General features: G+C 45.1%; 1 protein-coding gene across 4 annotated transcripts in view; it reads left to right on the top strand.

The window, feature by feature from the left end:
• LOC110485936 (regulatory-associated protein of mTOR) overlaps positions 1-21,084 on the top strand; it is a 212,740-nt gene that overhangs the window by 137,418 nt on the left and 54,238 nt on the right. For all 4 annotated transcript variants that reach the window (XM_036940605.2, XM_036940602.2, XM_036940601.2 and 1 more), the window contains exons 13-22: positions 1,984-2,067; positions 3,872-3,982; positions 5,302-5,376; positions 5,670-5,735; positions 7,007-7,198; positions 9,050-9,190; positions 9,389-9,509; positions 10,576-10,716; positions 14,080-14,235; positions 20,764-20,882. In XM_036940605.2, the coding sequence (XP_036796500.1) occupies positions 1,984-2,067; positions 3,872-3,982; positions 5,302-5,376; positions 5,670-5,735; positions 7,007-7,198; positions 9,050-9,190; positions 9,389-9,509; positions 10,576-10,716; positions 14,080-14,235; positions 20,764-20,882 (1,206 nt within the window). The remainder of the gene's footprint in view (positions 1-1,983; positions 2,068-3,871; positions 3,983-5,301; positions 5,377-5,669; positions 5,736-7,006; positions 7,199-9,049; positions 9,191-9,388; positions 9,510-10,575; positions 10,717-14,079; positions 14,236-20,763; positions 20,883-21,084) is intronic.

The raw sequence follows: 21,084 nt of genomic DNA, 5'->3' as shown, positions 1-21,084 counted from the left end.
TCGCTGCTCTTTCTCTCCTTCCGTCACCCTCTCCCTAACGCACTTTATGTCAGGCAATATTTTCTTTAAAGTGGCACTTCACAGCAGCAGTAGCCCCATGTGTTGTTGTGCTGGCCTAGCCCCTGTGCTGTACGGCTCCCGTGCTGTACTCGGCGTGATCGTTTCCCCCTGACTCAGCAGAGCTGAGAGCTGCAGCCTTCCCTCACACGTCCGCTGGGGAAAGAAAGTCTAATGAAAAACCAGGAGACGGTCTGGGAGAACCATCGGGGAGGGATAGTGTGGAGGGGTTTTCTTTTGATGGGTGGGAGCGGAAGCGCGTGTGATGTGTGTGTGTTAGTGGGTGTGCGCTTGTAGAGCATTGTACACACCCACGTAAGCTCTTACACACACACCGTAGAACGGACAATCTTGCGTTGATCTGTAATATATAAAGGGGTGACATTGCGTTCTCAGTGATGCAGCGTGTGATTGTGTATAATCTTATTGATAAGGAGCTTTGGGAAAATAAGTAAAAGAGAGGAGGGGTCAGACAGAGAATGCCTCTTGATGTCGTCATAGTATCGGACTTCCCCCTTCTAGACTTCCCATTGAAACAAAAGGATTGGGAAAGATGACGTTGTCATTGAGTTGTGATGTCCTACGACTGCCAGCTCAGAAGGGTTGGAGTTCTAGGAGGGACACTCACAAAGCCCATTCAATCATTAATGACAGTATAATGAATCAGTGGGTGGCTGCAGATTGAACATCTGTACGTGCCTGTTGATTCACTCCCTGGTGACTTGTAACACGTGTTACTGATGATCAACCACATGCTTTGACAGGACAGTGAAAGAGCATATTACTCTGTCATTTGAGCTGGTCTTGGTCTGTGAACTTTAGCTGTGTGTGTGTGTGTGTGTGTGTGTGTGTGTGTGTGTGTGTGCGTGCGTGTGCACGCGCGCCCACTTAATGATGCTGATTAGTCACTGTCACTTGTCTCAGCAGTTGGGACAAGATTGATGAGTGACTTTGCAATTCTGTGTGTGTGTCATTAGTGGCTGTTTATATAATAACATCATTCAGAAGTATTTTCATCCCTCCGATTCAAACCGCTCTTAAATCGCTGAATATTCCTCCTCTTGTATAACACAGACAGACCACAAATTCCCAGGCTCTCCTTTCCCAGGCATTTCCCTGGAGGGTTGAGGGGTAGCCCTGGCACGGTCCAACCCCGGTCCCCTCCTGCGTTCGCTCACGGTCGTTGGGTTGTGGTCACACTGCTCTAATAATACACAAAACCATGATAGAAATAGCAGTGTGTATGGGTTGGTCGGGGGGTGGGCCGTGAGGAACCAATCCGCCCCCGTGCGCACATGTCCTCTCGCCCACAATGGGGACACGCCAACGTCCGGTCCTGGTGGTGCTGGCGTGCCAAAAACACACACAATCTGTTACCATAACACCCCACCCACATGCAATGTCATATACTGCAGGGAACCAGTGGAGGCTGGTGGGAGGAGCTATAGGAGGACGGGCTCATTGCAATGGCTGGAATGGAATCTAAAGGAATGGAGTCAAACATGTGGTTTCTATGTGTTTGATCTGTTTGATACCGTTCCATTGATTCCATTCCAGCCATTACAATGAGCCCGTCCTCCTATAGCTCCTCCCACCAGCCTCCACTGATGGGAACACAGCCATACACATGTGTTCATATTCACCTCATTACACACAGACCTATTATGCTAATATGGTATGTACACCTGAAGCAGCCAAAACTCTCTCTCTCTCTCTCTCTCTCTCTCTCTCTCTCTCTCTCTCACTCACACACACACACACACACACACACACACACACACACACAGAGCGACAAACAACCGCCAGTGCCAGCATATTGGCTAGTGGTGTGAGCCACCTCTCCCGCTCACCTTTTGCTCACGATGCCACTAAACACGTTGAACGCACCACAGTATTGACTTCTGCCCTCTCCCTGGTCTCTTTCAGGTCCTCTTGAGTCAGGTTCACAGGCTAAGAGCGCTGGACCTGCTCGGCCGATTCCTGGACCTGGGGCCCTGGGCCGTCAGTCTGGTGAGAAACTATGCAGCATTCTTGTCTGCCAATACACAAACACACAGCCTAAATACAAGATTAGCTAGCACAGAGAGATGATTATTGTAGATAAACAATCTATATCAACTAGTGTACACTAAAAATAACAAAAAATATACTGTGTCCGTAAAATGTATGTAGGTTCAGAACTTTTGTCAAACATCACAGCGTAGTGGGAGGGGTTGAGGGTAGCTGAAGAGTGGGACTAAAAACAATCAAAAGATAACTCATATAAAATATACTTTGTCCGTAAAATGTATATAGTACTGAATGTAGAAGCCTAAGTGTTGTCGTCCATTAGTTTTCTCCAATTAGGGAAGGGGTGGTATATTTATTCTAAAATAAATAGGCAGAGCGCGAAATTAAAAAGTATTTTTTTTAGAAATACACCAAATTAAAGCTTAACTTTTTGTAAATCTCCCCATTGTGTCCGATTTCAAAAAGGCTTTACAGCGAAAGCACACCATATGATTGTTAGGTCAGAACCTAGTCACAAAAACACATACAGCCATTTTCCAGCTAAAGAGAGGAGTCACAAAAAGCAGAAATAGAGATGAAATTAATCACTAACCTTTGATCTTCATCAGATGGCACTCATAGGACTTCATGTTACACAATACATGTATGTTTTGTTCGATAAAGTTCATATTTATATCCAACAATCTCAGTTTACATTGGCGCGTTAAGTTCAGTAATGTTGTGCATCGAAAACATCCGGCGAATTTGCAGAGAGCCACATCAATTTACAGAAATACTCATCTTAAACTTTGATGAAAGATTCAAAAGATACAAGAATTACAGATAAACCTCTCCTTAATGCAACCGCTGTGTCAGATTTAAAAAAAGCTTTACGGAAAAAGCAAACCATGCAATAATCTGAGTATGGCGCTCAGACACAAAAAAAGCCATACCCAAGATACCCACCATGTTGTGGAGTCAGTAAAAGTCAGAAATAGCGTTATAAATATTCACTTATCTTTGATGATCATCATCAGAATGCACACCCAGGAATCCCAGTTCCACAATAAATGTTTGTTTTGTTAGATAAAGTCCAAATAACTCCTTTTATTAGTGTTTCATTCACAAATCCAAACTCACGAGGCGCGGGCAAGTCCAGGCGAAAGTTCCAGAAGTTATATTACAGTTTGTAGAAACATGTCAAACGATGTATAGAATCAATCTTTAGGATGTTTTTAACATAAATATTTTGTCCTTAGATTCCTTTCTTTAGAAATGCAATGGAACGCAGGTTGCTCTCACGGGCGCACGCGTGATCAGCTCCTGGCCTTCTGCCAGACCTCTGGTTGAAACAGCTCTCATTCTCTCCCCCTTCATAGTAGAAGCCTGAAACAACATTCTAAAGACTGTTGACATCTTGTGGAAGCCTTACGAAGTGCAATATTACCCCATAGACACTGTATATTCGATAGGCAATGAGTTGAAAAACTACAAAACTCAAATCCAACCAGGAAGTGGGAAATCTTTCTCAGGTTTTCTCCTGCCCAATGAGTTCTGTTATACTCAGACATCATTCAAACAGTTTAAGAAACTTCAGAGTGTTTTCTATCCAAATCTTCTAATGACATGCATATATTAGCTTCTGGGCCTGACTCGCAGACAGTTTACTCTGGGCACGCTTTTTATCCGAACATGAAAATGCTGCCCCCTATCCCAAACAGGATTTATACAGGCGTTGCTAGAAACGCACAGTACATAAAGCCAGTTCTGATTTCTTTGGGTGTGAACTTTTAAAGTGAATAATATCTCGCGTGTGTGTTTTCAGGCCCTCTCAGTAGGGATCTTCCCCTACGTGTTGAAGCTGCTACAGAGCTCTGCGCGGGAGCTCCGACCCCTGCTGGTCTTCATCTGGGCTAAGATCCTGGCTGTGGACAGCGTGAGTGGTAACACATACATACATACATACACACTAGCACATATCTACACATGCATCCCACAAACACTCACTGTACACCATTACAATAACCAACCCACACCATTATAGCAAGCTACATTTGAATTGTTGCACTTTTATTTTTGAACCAATTTCACTCTCCCTACAGAATAGTTGATGTGTGTCTATATAGGGACAGTGAAGTTGTATCTATTACAACTCTGTGTAGCTGTACAGAGACATGATTGCCATAAAGTCAATAACAGTCCCAGATAAAAGCAGAAAATATGTCTATCTGAACCCATTCAGCCAGTCAATCAGTTTAACATCAGTTGACGTTAATTAATGTGGAGTAATCACCATCCGGAGATTCACGATCAGGAGATTGAGTTGTGTGTGAGAGGCTGCAGCCGAGACACACAGGCTTGAAATCATTGGCCACTTTAATAAATGGAACACTCGTCCCTTCAATAATGTCTGCATATCTTGCGTTACTCGTGTCATATGTATATACTGCATTCTATCCTACTCTACTGTATCTTAGTCTATGCTGCTCTGATATTGCTCATCCAAATATGTATATATTCTTCATTCCTTTACTTAGTTGTGTGCATTGGGTTTATGATGTGAAATTGTTTGATATTACTTGTTGGATATTGCTGCCCTGTCGAAACTAGAAGCACAAGCATTTCTCTACACCCGCAATAACATCTGATAAACACCTGTATGTGACCAATAAGATTTGATTTGTGCTACTTATTTTAGTGAATCCTCAACCCACTTAAGTATTTAGCTAGCGATCAGATATCAACATTGGGTAATGTTCATAGAGGCCGTGCCATAAGTATGTGATAGGCATGTTTATAGTACACACTCGCTGACTAGGTTATCCGTAACACAAAGAACATTGCCCTTTGGGCACATTTTAGCTGTTGAACAAAATGGCCACCCTAAAACTCACTTTCACAAAGCACATTTTTGACTGACGTAGTAGAACTAACCGTATAACCCTAAGCTAGTAGGACAGCCGTAGTATTCTAGTGATTCTTCAGCGTCCAGACACCCGAGTTGTCGTCACAGTGTTAGTCTATGGTAAAGAATAATCAAAGGACTTTGAGATGAAAGAACAGGAAGAGAAGTCAAAAATGTTTTCTCTGTCTGTTTAGTAGTGTGACTCAGGTGTTGAGTTATTCAATATTGTCTAGGCTATGTCTTTAACCTTGGTTCTAAATATTATATTGAGTAGTTGCACATTTGTAGTGCTGCAACATATGACTCAACTAACTTACTGGATGGTTTCTCTCTCCTCTCTCGCTCTCTAGTCGTGTCAGGCAGACCTGGTGAAGGACAACGGGCACAAGTACTTCCTGTCTGTCCTGGCCGACCCCTACATGCCTGTGAGTATCACCCAATCAGAGCATGAGAGAACCGAAAGCGCCACCAGGCACCCATGGGTGTGACCCAGATGTTACCCGTAACCATAGATCTAGAATCAGATTGCCCTTACCTCCGATCATAAACCTTTTCCATTACAGCTGAGAATATATCTGACCCTGTATCAGTGGTTAGTGGCGACTTCGACCTACTCAAACATGTTGTGTGCTATGATCCACAGCTCCTAGTAATGAGGTGTTGGGGAACTGAGTTGATACATGGAACTTGACTGAGTTTCTTGTGTTTCCTGTTTCAGGCTGAGCACCGTACCATGGCTGTCTTTATCCTGGCTGTGATTGTCAACAGCTACACCACAGGCCAGGTGTGTTTGTGTGTGTGTGTGTGTGAGGGGAGAATGTGGTAAATTATTCGATGAAGAAATCACTTTAAAGATGACGCTATTATAAAGCAAACCCCACATTGATTAAAATCCCTTCAACAGACACACTCATTAATTCTCCCCAACTCTCAGTGGAGTCGATAAGTCATATTTTAAACATTTCCTCCCATTCTGCTCTCTCTCTTCCGACAACACTTTATCATGGCAACTGTCACTGTATACCGTATACTCCTCATTTATTCCCAGAAACTGCTCCAGACCTATTCACGTGGTTTTTGGTGTTTATTGAGTCTCACAGATCCACATAGACTTACAAACCCCCCTATCCGCTCTCTGTCGGTTGGTCGCTCTGTCTCCCCCTTCCCTCCTCTCTGTCTCCCCCTTCCCTCCTCTCTGTCTCCCCCTTCCCTCCTCTGTCTCCCCCTTCCCTCCTCTCTGTCTCCCCCTTACCTCCTCTCTGTCTCCCCCTTCCCTCCTCTCTGTCTCCCCCTTCCCTCCTCTCTGTCTCCCCCTTCCATTTCTTTCTCTCTCTCTTTCTCTTCCTCTCTCTCTCTCTCTCTCTTCCTCTCTCTCTCTCTCTCCCCCCCTCCTCTCTGTTTACTTAATGTTCTCCGTCTCCCATTGGCTCTGTGTTAATAATAGATGAGCTCCAACATTAGAGACGAGCGGTTCGTGGATTGGTTGTAACATGTGGTCTGAGCTTCAGGGTTAGGAGTGATGGTACTCCTACTGGTAGGGCTCAGCTACGGTGTGATCACGTTAAAACCTTGTTCCAGCTTGTACACAAATCCCTGAACTGCTCTCCTGGTCTGACGGAGGATAGTCTGCCACAATGCAGAGAGACTGCCAGAATAGGTACAGGCTTTCAAATGAACCAATACAACCCCACATAAAAGGTGACAAACTCTTAACTGTCAAGCTTTGGACATCGACCCTTCATGTTCACAGTGGGAGGTAGAGGTTAGTTCCCTGTTAGTTTTCCCATAGACTTCCCGATGTGAAGCTCAGCTTAAAGCCAAGTCATAAAGTGTGTGTACATCCTACAGGGTCTCATCAAAGGAAATTGTGTGGACGACGTGTGTGTGTGTGTGTGTGTGTGTGTGTGTGTGTGTGTGTGTGTGTGTGTGTGTGTGTGTGTGTGTGTGTGTGTGTGTGTGTGTGTGTGTGTGTGTGTGTGTGTGTGTGTGAATTACTGACATGGCCTCCCAACTCCTTTCTCCTCATCCTCCTCAACCCTCCCGCTACCCCTCCAGGAGGCCTGTCTGCAGGGGAACCTGATAGCCATCTGCCTGGAGCAGCTCTCTGACCCTCACCCCCTGCTCCGTCAGTGGGTGGCCGTCTGCCTGGGACGCATCTGGCAGAACTTTGACTCGGCCCGCTGGTGTGGTGTCAGGGACAGTGCCCACGAGAAGCTCTACAGCCTGCTGTCCGACCCTATACCTGAGGTGAGAGGGAAGGAACACACACCTTTGGGACATACACTCAGTGGCTGTGTGTGTGTGTAACACCTAACAGATTGAGGGTTCAGTGGCTCCTTTAGGATTTTGAGGACCTGAGGGACAGTGAATAGTCAGTTTGCTCTGTATTTCACTCATCTCACATGGGTTGAAATGCAGGGCACACATACACACTGGGACAGAGGACATCTGTTGCCAGCAGCCTAGCAAGGCAACCTCTCTCTCTAGAGGCCAGGCAGCTGCTGTGGCTGAGTGGTGAGACCAGGGTCTGCATCCACTCTGGCGTACACACACACACACACACCTTGTGTGAGTGTACCCATGCACACGCTTACAATGCCTGAAGAGAATTGGGTATTTGAGTGCATCACCAGGAACTTCGGAGGAACCCAGGCACCAACGCAAACCACAATTTAAAAATGGATATTTATTACTCAGACTAGTTTGATCAGCTCCCTCCTCTTCAGGGACCAGATTCACAAAACCTTCTTAAGAAGAGATTTCTTCTTGACTGGCATTTTTTCCCCCTTAACTCTAGACTTAAGAAGAAAGTTAAGTGAAGTTGCTATTCCTCAAAGGCTCTTGGAAATGTTCTCGCGCTATGTATTATGTTTCTCGTTAAGCAAAAAGTTAAGAAGAAATGTGATTCTTGGAAATAAAGTTATTGGAAATGTTCTTAGTTCCAAGATATCTGAACCCTTGTCTTAAACTCAGGGCAGTGAGAGAAAAAGCTCATGAAAGCAATTGAACATCTTCATTCTCTCAAACTTCCTCTGAATGTTTCAGTCTTGTTTATTTAAACCCAAGAACATGTTTTAGAAAAGTTCTCAGTTCGAAATATGCTAACATGATTGCCATTGCTCGCTAAAGCGCTTGCCTAGCAACACACATCTTATGAAGGAGATTTGTAAGAAGATATTTGAGAAGCTAGTAAGAAAATCATAACATCTTAAGATGTTGAGGAACTGCACTAAAGAACTTATGAACCTCTTATTTTTTTTCTTAAGTAGCTTAAGTTTTTGCATAAGAAGTGTTTTGTGATTCTAGGCCCAGTTCCTCTCTTTAAAATGAAGGTGTGTGTCAAGTACACCATATAATGCAGAGAGTGAGTGAGTGAGTGAATGAGTGAGTGAGATGGGCAGAGTGAGATGGCCAGGGAACAGAGAGAGTGAGGGGCCAGGGAACAGAGAGTGAGGGGCCAGGGAACAGAGAGTGAGGGGCCAGGGAACAGAGAGGCCAGGGTGAGTGAGAGCAGAGCTAAGAGAGAGAGAGGTGAGTGAGTGAGAGGTGAGTGAGCAGAGTGAGAGCGAGAGAGAGCGCACAGAGTGACTAAGCAGAGAGGATTTTTAATTAATTTTCAGGCCTGTTGGGAGGATTCCTCAAGAGGAGAGGCATATTTACTGTCACACACACACACACACACACACACTGGGCCAGGTTTGAGTTAGTGCAGTGCCTGTCATATGCAAAACTGAGGGAGATACATAAAGAATAAACAATGTATTATGTGTACATGCACTGTCTTTGTGGCTTCTTGGGGCAATTATTGATAACAATTTAGAAGTAGGAGTTACTGTTATTTAGCTTACGCAGTTAATTAGTGTGATGGGTGGGGTATTGTGTGACTAATGGTAAATTATTATTTTCAGCCACCATTGATATTCTCAGTAAATATGGCTGCATTAGAAATGAGAGAATTAAGGAGTGAGTATTATTATTGATTCCCCTTTTTAAAAAGCAGCACCAACGCTATCTAACCAATGACTTGGTCTGGATCCAACCAGGAAGTGACTAGGGCGTGAATTCTCTTGGTGCCAAAACTATCTCCGGTCCCCTCAGGTGCGCTGTGCGGCGGTGTTTGCCCTGGGGACGTTTGTGGGGAACTCAGCCGAGCGAACGGACCACTCTACGACCATCGACCACAACGTGGCCATGATGCTGGCACAGCTCATCAACGACGGCAGCCCTGTGGTCCGCAAGGTGGGTCGTACACACACACACACACACACACACACACGTTTTTTTCCCCTCACCATCTCCAATATTCGTGCTAAGGTCGTTGACTGATTTTTACTGTGGGGCGATGGACTGTGGTACGTCTTCTTCTGTGGTTGACTAGGTTCTGACCGTGTGTGTGTTGGATTCTGGTTGACTCTGTGGCGGCGGTGTGTTCTCCAGGAGCTGGTGGTGGCTCTGAGTCACCTGGTGGTTCAGTACGAGAGTAACTTCTGCACCGTGGCCCTGCAGTTCATGGAGGAGGAGAAGAACTACGCTGTACCCTCAACTGCCAACACCTTAGGTACACACACACACGCCACATACACACACTTCAAACATCTGTCATGACCATTACAGTCGGAAGTCATTGACGTGTGTTGTTGTGAAGCACGCTGGTCCACTTTAGCCTCGTCCCGAAGACTAACTGCTATACATGTGAAATGGGGTTTAGGGATCTGAAATATGCAGCATGTTTTGATAGGGGACATCAATATTTAAAATGACCTTTATTACCTATTCTCATATTGATTGTCATGCCGCTACTGTATTCCATTTAGTGCCAAATGAATGGGTTAATTGACCTTCCCCAGTGTGTGTCTGTGTACAGAGCCCGGTAACCTGACTCCAGTGTGTGTCTGTGTACAGAGCCCGGTAACCTGACTCCTGTGTGTGTCTGTGTACAGAGCCCGGTAACCTGACTCCAGTGTGTGTCTGTGTACAGAGCCCGGTAACCTGACTCCAGTGTGTGTCTGTGTACAGAGCCCGGTAACCTGACTCCTGTGTGTGTCTGTGTACAGAGCCCGGTAACCTGACTCCTGTGTGTGTCTGTGTACAGAGCCCGGTAACCTGACTCCAGTGTGTGTCTGTGTACAGAGCACGGTAACCTGACTCCTGTGTGTGTCTGTGTACAGAGCCCGGTAACCTGACTCCAGTGTGTGTCTGTGTACAGAGCCCGGTAACCTGACTCCTGTGTGTGTCTGTGTACAGAGCCCGGTAACCTGACTCCAGTGTGTGTCTGTGTACAGAGCACGGTAACCTGACTCCTGTGTGTGTCTGTGTACAGAGCCCGGTAACCTGACTCCAGTGTGTGTCTGTGTACAGAGCCCGGTAACCTGACTCCTGTGTGTGTCTGTGTACAGAGCCCGGTAACCTGACTCCTGTGTGTGTCTGTGTACAGAGCCCGGTAACCTGACTCCAGTGTGTGTCTGTGTACAGAGCACGGTAACCTGACTCCTGTGTGTGTCTGTGTACAGAGCCCGGTAACCTGACTCCAGTGTGTGTCTGTGTACAGAGCCCGGTAACCTGACTCCAGTGTGTGTCTGTGTACAGAGCCCGGTAACCTGACTCCTGTGTGTGTCTGTGTACAGAGCCCGGTAACCTGACTCCAGTGCGCGACAGCCCCGCCATCCCTCGGCTGCGTTCAGTCAACTCCTACACCAACATCCGAGCTGCCACCACCGCACGCAACCTCAACAAGAGCCTGCAGAACCTCAACCTCAACGAGGAGGGTAGGAGAGAGAGAGAGGCGGAGAGGATGACATTGAGGCGGGCGGGCGAGAGAGAACTGGGGGGAAAAAAAGAGAACTGTGGTTATGTACTGTAAAGGAGGGAGAAGGAGACAGTGAAGGAGAGAAAGAAATCAACTTAAGGGTGGAGACTTCTCTCTTCTTTTCTTTCTGTGACTGCCTCTCTCCTTTCCCAAAGAATGACTTGAGGGGATTTGAAGCATCGTCATCGTCATCATAGACACATCATAGCCTATGTCCATCATACATCCACAACATTATTGGAAGATTACACTCTTGACCCTCTCTCAGCCCCTGCTGTACTGACTGACTCAGATGTCAGCTCATTCTCGCTGAAGCCCCTGTCAACACAGCCACATAGCAATATAGCCATGCTGAGTAATACTAGCCGCTAGCACGTTAGCGTACCGCTTCCAGCCTGTCTGAGTCCACATCATCCACTCATTCTAACTGGCAGCAGTGCTTGTCACCAACAACCATGACAATCCGTTTAGCCTGCCTTGCCTACTCCCAATCCCCATCTCAATATGCACTCCGTCCCAGGGATATATGGCGGCCATTTTGTGTGAGTCAGGCGATGGGAATGGGGAGTTGTGTAGAGTTATAGAGTGTGATGACTCGGGCGGACAGTTAGAATAGGCTGGGGAGATTGAATGGAAGGTCCGGTCAATAGCTTGTAGTTTCTAGTTTTCTAGCTGGGGGGGGGTAATTTCTTGAGCTAGTAAAAAGTTGACACTTCACTTTACCTGCAGACACACACACACACACACACATACACACACAAAATCAAACAATCGGAGCAGAACAAGTACTTTATTTTCACTCTCCATACTGTTCCATATGCATCACTTCAGGGTATAGTTATTCTAGTATACTATGGTATATTTCAGGGTGTAGTTATTCTGGAATAATATGGTATATTTCAGGGTGTAGTTATTCTGGTATCATGTGGTATATTTCAGGGTGTAGTTATTCTGGAATAATATGGTATATTTCACAGTGTAGTTATTCTGGTATCATATGGTATTTTCCAGGGTATAGTTATTCTGGTATAATATGAAATATTTCAGTGTGTAGTTGTTCTGGTATAATATAGTATATTGCATGGTTTAGTTATTCTGGTATCAGATAGTATATTTCAGCGTATAGTTATTCTGGTATCATATTTCAGTGTATATTTGGTATATTTATTCTGGTGTCAGATACTATATTTCACCGTATTGTTATTTTGGTATAATATGGTATATTTATTCTGGTACAATATGGTATATTTCAGGGTATATTTATTCTGGTATCAGATATATTTCAGCATATAGTTATTCTGGTATCATGTGGTATATTTCAGGGTGTAGTTATTCTGGTATCATGTGGTATATTTCAGGGTATAGTTATTCTGGTATCATGTGGTATATTTCAGCATATAGTTATTCTGGTATCATGTGGTATATTTCAGGGTGTAGTTATTCTGGTATCATGTCGTATATTTCAGGGTATAGTTATTCTGGTATCATGTGGTATATTTCAGGGTATAGTTATTCTGGTATCATGTGGTATATTTCAGGGTGTAGTTATTCTGGTATCATGTGGTATATTTCAGGGTATATTTATTCTGGTATCAGATATATTTCAGCATATAGTTATTCTGGTATCATGTGGTATATTTCAGGATATAGTTATTCTGGTATCATATAGTACACTGCTCAAAAAAATAAAGGGAACACTAAAATAACACATCCTAGATGTGAATGAATGAAATATTCTTATTAAATTTTCTTTACATAGTTGAATGTGCTGACAACAAAATCACACAAAACTTGTCAATGGAAATCAAATTTATCAACCCATGGAGGTCTGGATTTGGAGTCACACTCAAAAATTAAAGTGGAAAACCACACTACAGGCTGATCCAACTTTGATGTAATGTCCTTAAAACAAGTCAAAATGAGGCTCAGTAGTGTGTGTGGCCTCCACGTGCCTGTATGACCTCCCTACAACGCCTGGGAATGCTCCTGACGAGGTGGCGGATGGTCTCCTGAGGGATCTCCTCCCAGACCTGGACTAAAGCATCCGCCAACTCCTGGACAGTCTGTGGTGCAACGTGGCGTTGGTGGATGGAGCGAGACATGATGTCCCAGATGTGCTCAATTGGATTCAGGTCTGGGGAACGGGCGGGCCAGTCCATAGCATCAATGCCTTCCTCTTGCAGGAACTGCTGACACACTCCAGGCACATGAGGTCTAGCATTGTCTTGCATTAGGAGGAACCCAGGGCCAACCGCACCAGCATATGGTATCACAAGGGGTCCGAGGATCTCATCTCGGTACCTAATGGGAGTCAGGTTACCTCTGGCGAGCACATGGAGGGCTGTGCGGCCCCCCAAAGAAATGCCACCCCACACCATGACTGACCCGCCGCCAAACCGGTCATGCTGGAGGATGTTGCAGGCAGCAGAACGTTCTCCACTGTGTCTACAGACTGTCACGTGCTCAGTGTGAACCTGTTTTCATCTGTGAAGAGCACAGGGCGCCAGTGGTGAATTTGCCAATCTTGGTGTTCTCTGGCAAATGCCAAGCGTCCTGCACGGTGTTGGGCTATAAGCACAACCCCCACCTGTGGACGTCGGGCCCTCATACCACCCTCATGGAGTCTGTTTCTGACCGTTTGAGCAGACACATGCACATTTGTGGCCTGCTGGACGTCATTTTGCGGGGCTCTGGCTGTGCTCCTCCTGCTCCTCCTTGCATAAAGGCGGAGGTAGCGGTCCTGCTGCTGGGTTGTTGCCCTCCTATGGCCTCCTCCACGTCTCCTGATGTACTGGCCTGTCTCCTGGTAGCGCCTCCATGCTCTGGACACTACGTTGACAGACACAGCAAACCTTCTTGCCACAGCTCGCATTGATGTGCCATCCTGGATGAGCTGCACTACCTGAGCCACTTGTGTGGGTTGTAGACTCCGTCTCATGCTACCACCGCCAGCATTCAAAAGTGACCAAAACATCAGCCAGGAAGCATAGGAACTGAGAAGTGGTCTGTGGTCACCACCTGCAGAACCACTCCTTTATTGGGGGTGTCTTGCTAATTGCCTATCATTTCCACCTGTTGTCTATTCCATTTGCACAACAGCATGTGAAATTTATTGTCAATCAGTGTTGCTTCCTAAGTGGACAGTGATTTCACAGAAGTGTGATTGACTTGGAGTTACATTGTGTTGTTTAAGTGTTCCCTTTATTTTTTTGAGCAGTGTATATTTCAGGGTTTATTTATTCTAGTATCAGATAGTATATTTATTCTGGTATAAATGGTATGTTTCAGTGTATAGTTATTCTCTTGTGATTTGTATGTCTAGGTGGTCCGGTGGCATTCTCTCCAGGTAACCTGAGCACCAGCAGCAGTGCCAGCAGCACCCTGGGTAGCCCTGACAACGACGAGTACATCCTCTCCTTTGAGACCATCGACAAGATGAGACGAGTCTCCTCCTACTCCTCCCTCAACTCCCTCATAGGTATGAAAACTACTAACCTACGCTACCCTTACTACTGACCTACGCTACCCTTACTACTGGCCTACGCTACCCTTACTACTGGCCTACGCTACCCTTACTACTGGCCTACTACCACTAGCAGTGGCGATGAGCATTTCAAGCGCACTGTATATCTCAAAGCCATATATACTGAACAAAAAGATATTCAACTATTTTACTGAGTTACAGTTCATATAAGGAAATCATTTAATTGAAATAAATTAATCAGGCCCATATCTATGGATTTCACAGAGCAAGGACAGCCAATCAGAATTAGTTTTTCCCCACAAAAGAGCTTTATTGCAGACAGTTTCCTCAGTTTCATCAGCTGTCCGGGTGGCTGGTCTCAGACAATCCCGCAGGTGAAGAAGCCGGATGTGGAGGTCCTGGGATGGCGTGGTTACACGTGGTCTGCGGTTGTGAGGCTGGTTGGACGTACTGCCAAATCCTCTAAAAATGACGTTGGAGGCGGCTAATGGTAGAGAAACTAACATTAAATCCTCTGTCAAAAGCTATGATGGACATTCCTGCAGTCAGCATGACATTTGCATGCTCCCTCAAAACTGAGACATCTGTGATATTGTGTGTGTGACAAAACTGCATATTTTAGTGGCCTTTTATTGTCCCCGGCACAAGGTGCACCTGTGTAATGATCATGCTGTTTAATCAGATTATTGATATGCCACACCTGTCAGGTGGATGGATTATCTTGGCAAAGGAGAAATGCTCAACTAACAGGGACGTAAACACATTTTGAGAGAAATAATCTTTTTGTGCGTATGAAATATTTCTGAGATGTTTTATTTCAGCTCATGAAACATGAGGGACCAATACTTTATATGTTGCGTTTGTATTTTTGTTCAGTGTAAAATATTTGGTATTGAGCTCAATATATAGAGTTGAGAAAAAAGTATACCCACAGAAAGCTCTCTTCAACAGTTTCAACAGTTGTTGCTTCCAACTCTGTTTTTTTCCCACAATTGCTTTTTTAAATGTTATACAATCAGAACCCTTTTTTGGGGGGGGGAGAACGTGTGGCTCGCGCATCACAACAGGCACCAGAGAAACAGTTACAGGGGCTGGGCAGACACTTTCATTACAGGAATCTTGAGCATAATGCACTCTACTGTTTGACCAAATCATGGTTTTAGCCGCCAGAAAATTAGGACGTTTTGAAACTTTTGAGTGAGTTGACCTCGTCATGAATGTTCAGCTCGCACCGACGCAACCAATACATTTTTTTTACCTGCACAGCCAGGTGCAGATTAAATGGGATTAAATGGTTGCAGTATGGAGCCCTGCCTTCCTATACTTTTCCCTTTCTCTTGCTTCAATTCCCTCATACCCGTAGGTAAGGCTCTCGTTCTCAACCTTACCATCCTCTACTGTTCAACTCACGAGGGTGCCCCTGGCTCCAAAAGACTGAGTGCTTTTCCTGGTCTCACTGAGGGCTGGCCCCGCTCTGTTTCCCCTATGCTGTGGTGATTGGCAGAGGCCTTGATGCGTCCCGACACTCAGTTTGTGTGTGTGGAGAAAAAGCATTAACTCACCAACAACACGAGGGAGGGAGGGAGTGAGAGAGGGGGAGAGAGATGGGGATTCCCTACCTTCTGTTGCCATTTTGAGAAATGCCTGCTTCACACACCAACTGCCCTTGTATTTGACAATGTACTCTAAAACCGTGGTTCCCAACTCCAGTCCCCCCAAAAGTACATATTTTTGTTGTAGCTCCGGACAAACTCACCTGATTCAACTCATTGAGGGCCTGATGATTAGTTGACAAGTTGAGTCAGGTGTGTTGTCTGGGCTACAATGAAAATGTGTACTTTTGGGGTACTGGAGGACCAAATCTGGGAACCACGACTCCAAAAGACAAGGACACGGCTACACACATGCGTGCGTGCGTGCGTGCGCGCGCACACACACACACAGACCGACAGATGAGTACACTACACACGCATCACTCAAGTGCACCACTGACCCATGGCAACAGAACGCTGCGTTAACTCGGATTAATCAAATAATCCAATATTAATAAACTCCCACAGGAAGCCGGATTGGCCAAGTCCATCACAGTCACATCTATGGGTCTTTTCAGGACACAGTGGCATGCGCCTTAACATTGAAGTCTGACAAATACATTACCAGGAAATGGTTATAAAATATATATTTTTATATAAAAGATAATAAACTATTCACATTCTGGTAGACGTTTCTGTCGCTACCCTTTTAACCGGTGCGTTTAGCATTCATTCAGCCTTTGTCTAAATGCTTCCCAAGCTGCACTGGGCTCCCTAACACCATCATGAGGTCTGATTCATTCTTAACAGGTTGAGTATGAAATTGGCCCCTCGCCCACTATGCTGTGTCCGGTTTAGCATCTTACCATAGAATAGTATGTCATTCTATTTCCATTGTCCTTACCTCCCTGTGTGCTTGATTGTGACTCTCAGCTAGCAGCATGGGGTTTGTACTAGAGGTCGACCGATTAATCGGAATGGCGATTAATTAAGGCCGATTTCAAGTTTTCATAACAATCGGAAATCGGTATTTTTGGGGTCGCCGATTTGCTGATAAAAAAAAAGATATATATATATATATCATATTTTTTTTATACCTTTTATTTAACTAGGCAAGTCAGTTAAGAACACATTCTTATTTTCAATGACAGCCTAGGAACGGTGGGTTAACTGCCTTGTTCAAGGGCAGAACGGCAGATTTTCACCTTGTCGGCTCGGGGGATGCAATCTTGCAACCTTACAGTTAACAAGTCCGACGCGATAACCACCTGCCTCTCTCTCGTTGTACTCCACAAGGAGACTGCCTGTTACACGAATGCAGTAAGCCATGGTAAGTTGCTAGCTAGCATTAAACTTATCTTATAAAAAAACAATCAATCATAATCACTAGTTAACTACACATGGTTGATATTTCTAGATATTATCTAGCGTGTCCTGCGTTGCATATAATCTGACTGAGCATACAAGTATCTAAGTATCTGACTGAGCGGTAGTAGGCAGAAGCAGGCGCGTAAACATTCATTCAAACAGCACTTTCGTGCGTTTTGCCAGCAGCTCTTCGTTGTGTGTCAAGCATTGCGCTGTTTATGATTTCAAGCCTATCAACTCCCGAGATGAGGCTGGTGTAACCGAAGTGAAATGGCTAGCTAGTTAGCACGCGCTAATAGCGTTTCAAACGTCACTCGCTCTGAGCCTTCTAGTAGTTGTTCCCCTTGCTCTGCATGGGTAACGCTGCTTCGATGGTGGCTGTTGTCGTTGTGTTGCTGGTTCGAGCCCAGGGAGGAGCGAGGAGAGGGACGGAAGCTATATACTGTTACACTGGCAATACTAAAGTGCCTATAAGAACATCCAATAGTCAAAGGTTAATGAAATACAAATGGTATAGAGGGAAATAGTCCTATAATTCCTATATTAACTACAACCTAAAACTTCTTACATGGGAATATTGAAGACTCATGTTAAAAGGAACCACCAGCTTTCATGTGTTCTCATGTTCTGAGCAAGGAACTGAAACGTTAGCTTTCTTACATGGCACATATTGCATTTTTACTTTCTTCTCCAGCTCTTTGTTTTTGCATTATTTAAACCAAATTGAACATGTTCCATTATTTACTTGAGGCTAAATTGATTTTATTGATGTATTATATTAAGTTAAAAGTGTTCATTCAGTATTGTTGTAATTGTCATTATTACAAATACATTTTATTTTTTTTAATTGGCCGATTAATCGGTATCGGCTTTTTTGGTCCTCCAATAATCGGTATCAACGTTGAAAAATCATAATTGGTCGACCTCGAGTTTGTACCATAGAGGGTTTTTCATAGTGCTGACTTGATGCCTAAACATTTAGATATGCAACTTGTTTGGGAGCCGAGCCGTGTTGCAGGAGCACAATTGGGTTGAGTTAGCTAACACTGATCGGTCCCACAGAATACATCATTGATTGGGGCAATACCTGGTAGTTGCTAGAAGTGCTCTTCGTAAAGGGACTGTCCCAGAACAACACAACAGATGGCACAGCATATGGACTTAAAACTTTGAATTTTGGGAGAACTACCTCTAAGGCCCTGAGAGAGACTAGCGTTCTGTCCAGAGAGTGTACTTGTACAGCAAGCTGCCTCACGCTACAGAAACAGGAGATTCTATTCCCTCCTGAAAATAACAGTTGGAAACGCTTAGTGAATCTGGCCTTTAAGATAAAAAGGAAAATGTCTTACACAGCAAAATACCACCCAGAGCAACCCTACCTACTCTAAGGCGTTCTGATATCCTCCCATACGTTTCTGTTTGGCCACAGCATGGACTTGGCTCAGCTTCTCCCTGTGTCAGTGCATTTAAGATGCTCATGTTTGATTGAAGGAAATGGGTTATATACCGTAGCTTTCAGAGCCTGACCAAGACTTATATTGGACTGGGTGTTAAATATGCATTAGCAGATGACCTTTGAGGAAAAAAACGTCTGTCTTGTTCGAATACTGCAGGGGAAGCTTCAAATGTAGCGGTTGTAGTGAGAAAGATCGTTTCGGATATAACACGGTTGTAAAATTGTGCAGATGATGCAAAGGTCCTCATACCAGGCCTTGCTGAACACAATTCAGCCTGGGAATGATCTGTAGTCACAGTCTCTCATGTTGAACTGTGTAGCGTGCTGTGGTGATAATGTGTCTATGCCAGTGAACTGGTAGTATTTCCCTGTTTAAATGGGGAAACAGTATTTCACATTCCTCACCAGAGCTGTTTACCGCAGCACCTAATCACATTCATGCCCCCGGGCTAGAACCTAATCACCTCTTTACCTCGCTCACCCGCTCTCGCTTGCACACACTCGCTTTTTCCCTTGCTTCCCTCTCTCTTGCCTGATTACTTGATTGCTTTCTCGCTCCCTCTTTCCCCCGTGCTCTCTTTCTCTCTCTCCTTCTCATGCTTCTGCTCTTGCTTACCCCCCTTGCTATCTCTCTCTGCCTGCCCTCCCCCTCCAGCTCTCACCCTCCCCCCCTCGACCCACACTACAATCTGCTGCAGTACTATTAACCAGAGCTCCCGATTTTCACACACTGTCTCTATGAAATGCACTGGATAGCCGCAACAGTTCGTGATAGCCTGCCACGCCTCCCCTCACACGTCCCTCATTCTACAGCCTCTGGAGGAGGAAGAGAGTGTGTCCTGTCTAGGGGTTAAGACAGTGTCCTCTCTTACCCTCAGCATAAAGTGACTCAACTCCCTAAGGACATTTTTCATTCTGTTCGCTATCTACAAGTATGAAGTGCTGGGGAGAGGGAGAGGGAGAGAGAGAGAGAGAGCATTAACAGCTGGATACCTTCACTGCCGGGCGTCGAGACGAACAGAAGATTGCATCAGACAGAGGCAGAGAGATCATGTATGTATGTTTGAGCGAGGACGGGTACAGCAAAGACACTAGGGAGAGGGAGTGCTGTGTTACTTGCAAATTGCGAGTCAATGTGCCATAATAATGAACTAGAAGAAGAGGGGGCACTCCTTATACAAAGAGAACGGTGACAGGCAGGTTTAGGCCCGGAGCAAAACAAACTGATGTTGACAGCTCCTTCGTGGCCAAACCCGGTGAGTGACCGTCTCTCTCGAACTCAGCTCAGCGGCACTGCAGTGTTCTGTCAGGTTGAGTGGCAGCTTGGGATGACACCGCAGAGAGGACGACAGGAGAGGGAGAAAATGGATAAATAAAATATGGAGGGGGGGGTAGTCCTGGGTGGAAAGGGAGGGAATAATCGTCAAAGTGAACACACACTTTCTCACAAACACACACAGACCAGTCGCCCTCGGTAGGTAGAAAAAAGACAATAGCAGAGCACTTGCTCATTCATATTCCGCATAATGATGACAGTTGGCAGTCATGTTCCTGTCACAATCAGCAATGGTGCAGAAGCCAGCTGCCTTCATTGTGTGTGTTGATTAATGAGTTACATTACCTGACACGGCAGCCATGTTGGCTCCAAAACCTCAGCAGATGACTGAGTTAAGGAGAAGTGAATGTTTTTGGATGTTAGATGATGAGTGATTAGCATCAATTGGATGTTAGCGTTTCTATGCTATGATGATGATGGGGAATTCAGTGGTTGAGTGTGATCACTAAGCATGTTGTGTTTGTGTGAGAGAGAGAGCGAGCGAGCGGGAGAGATTGTCGAGTGTTGATGGAAATCATGCCGTGTGCGTACGAGAGAAAATGAGATGGTGAGAAGGTTGGCTCTTATTGATGGTCGCTAATCAAATATTGATGGTAATCATGCTGTGTTTACGTGCTTGTTGAGAATGGGATACAGAATGTAGATGTTCGCTAATGTATATTGATGGTTTTCACACTGCGTGGGGTCATTAGGTGAATGGTAATTCAATGTGTGTGCGTATTGATGGTAATTGATGCTGTGTGCCTGTGTGTATTAACGGTAAGTCACATTTGTCTGTGAATGTTGGATCATTATGTATATGGATAATCATGCTGTGTGTGTCTTTGCAGGGGTGTCGTTCAACAGCGTTTACACACAGATCTGGAGGGTTCTCCTGCACCTGGCGGCCGACCCATTCCCAGAGGTGTCCGACCTGGCCATGAAGGTCCTCAACAGCATCGCCTACAAGGTACTAGACATACACACTGTTCTCTCTCCCTCTGCTGTGTGTCTGTTGTTTGGTTTTCTTTAGGGGTGTTCTTATGCTTTGAAAAGGTCATGTGGTTTCATACACGCACACCCACTCTCTCATTCTCACACACACACACATACACACACACATACACACACACACACACACACACACACACACACTCACTCTCTCGTTCTCA

The sequence above is a fragment of the Oncorhynchus mykiss genome, chromosome 13 (assembly GCF_057628025.1).
Source record: "Oncorhynchus mykiss isolate SJ-2025 chromosome 13, ASM5762802v1, whole genome shotgun sequence".
NCBI lineage: Eukaryota > Metazoa > Chordata > Actinopteri > Salmoniformes > Salmonidae > Oncorhynchus > Oncorhynchus mykiss.
Note: the sequence above shows the minus strand (reverse complement) of the source record. Positions and strands in the feature narration are given on the sequence as shown.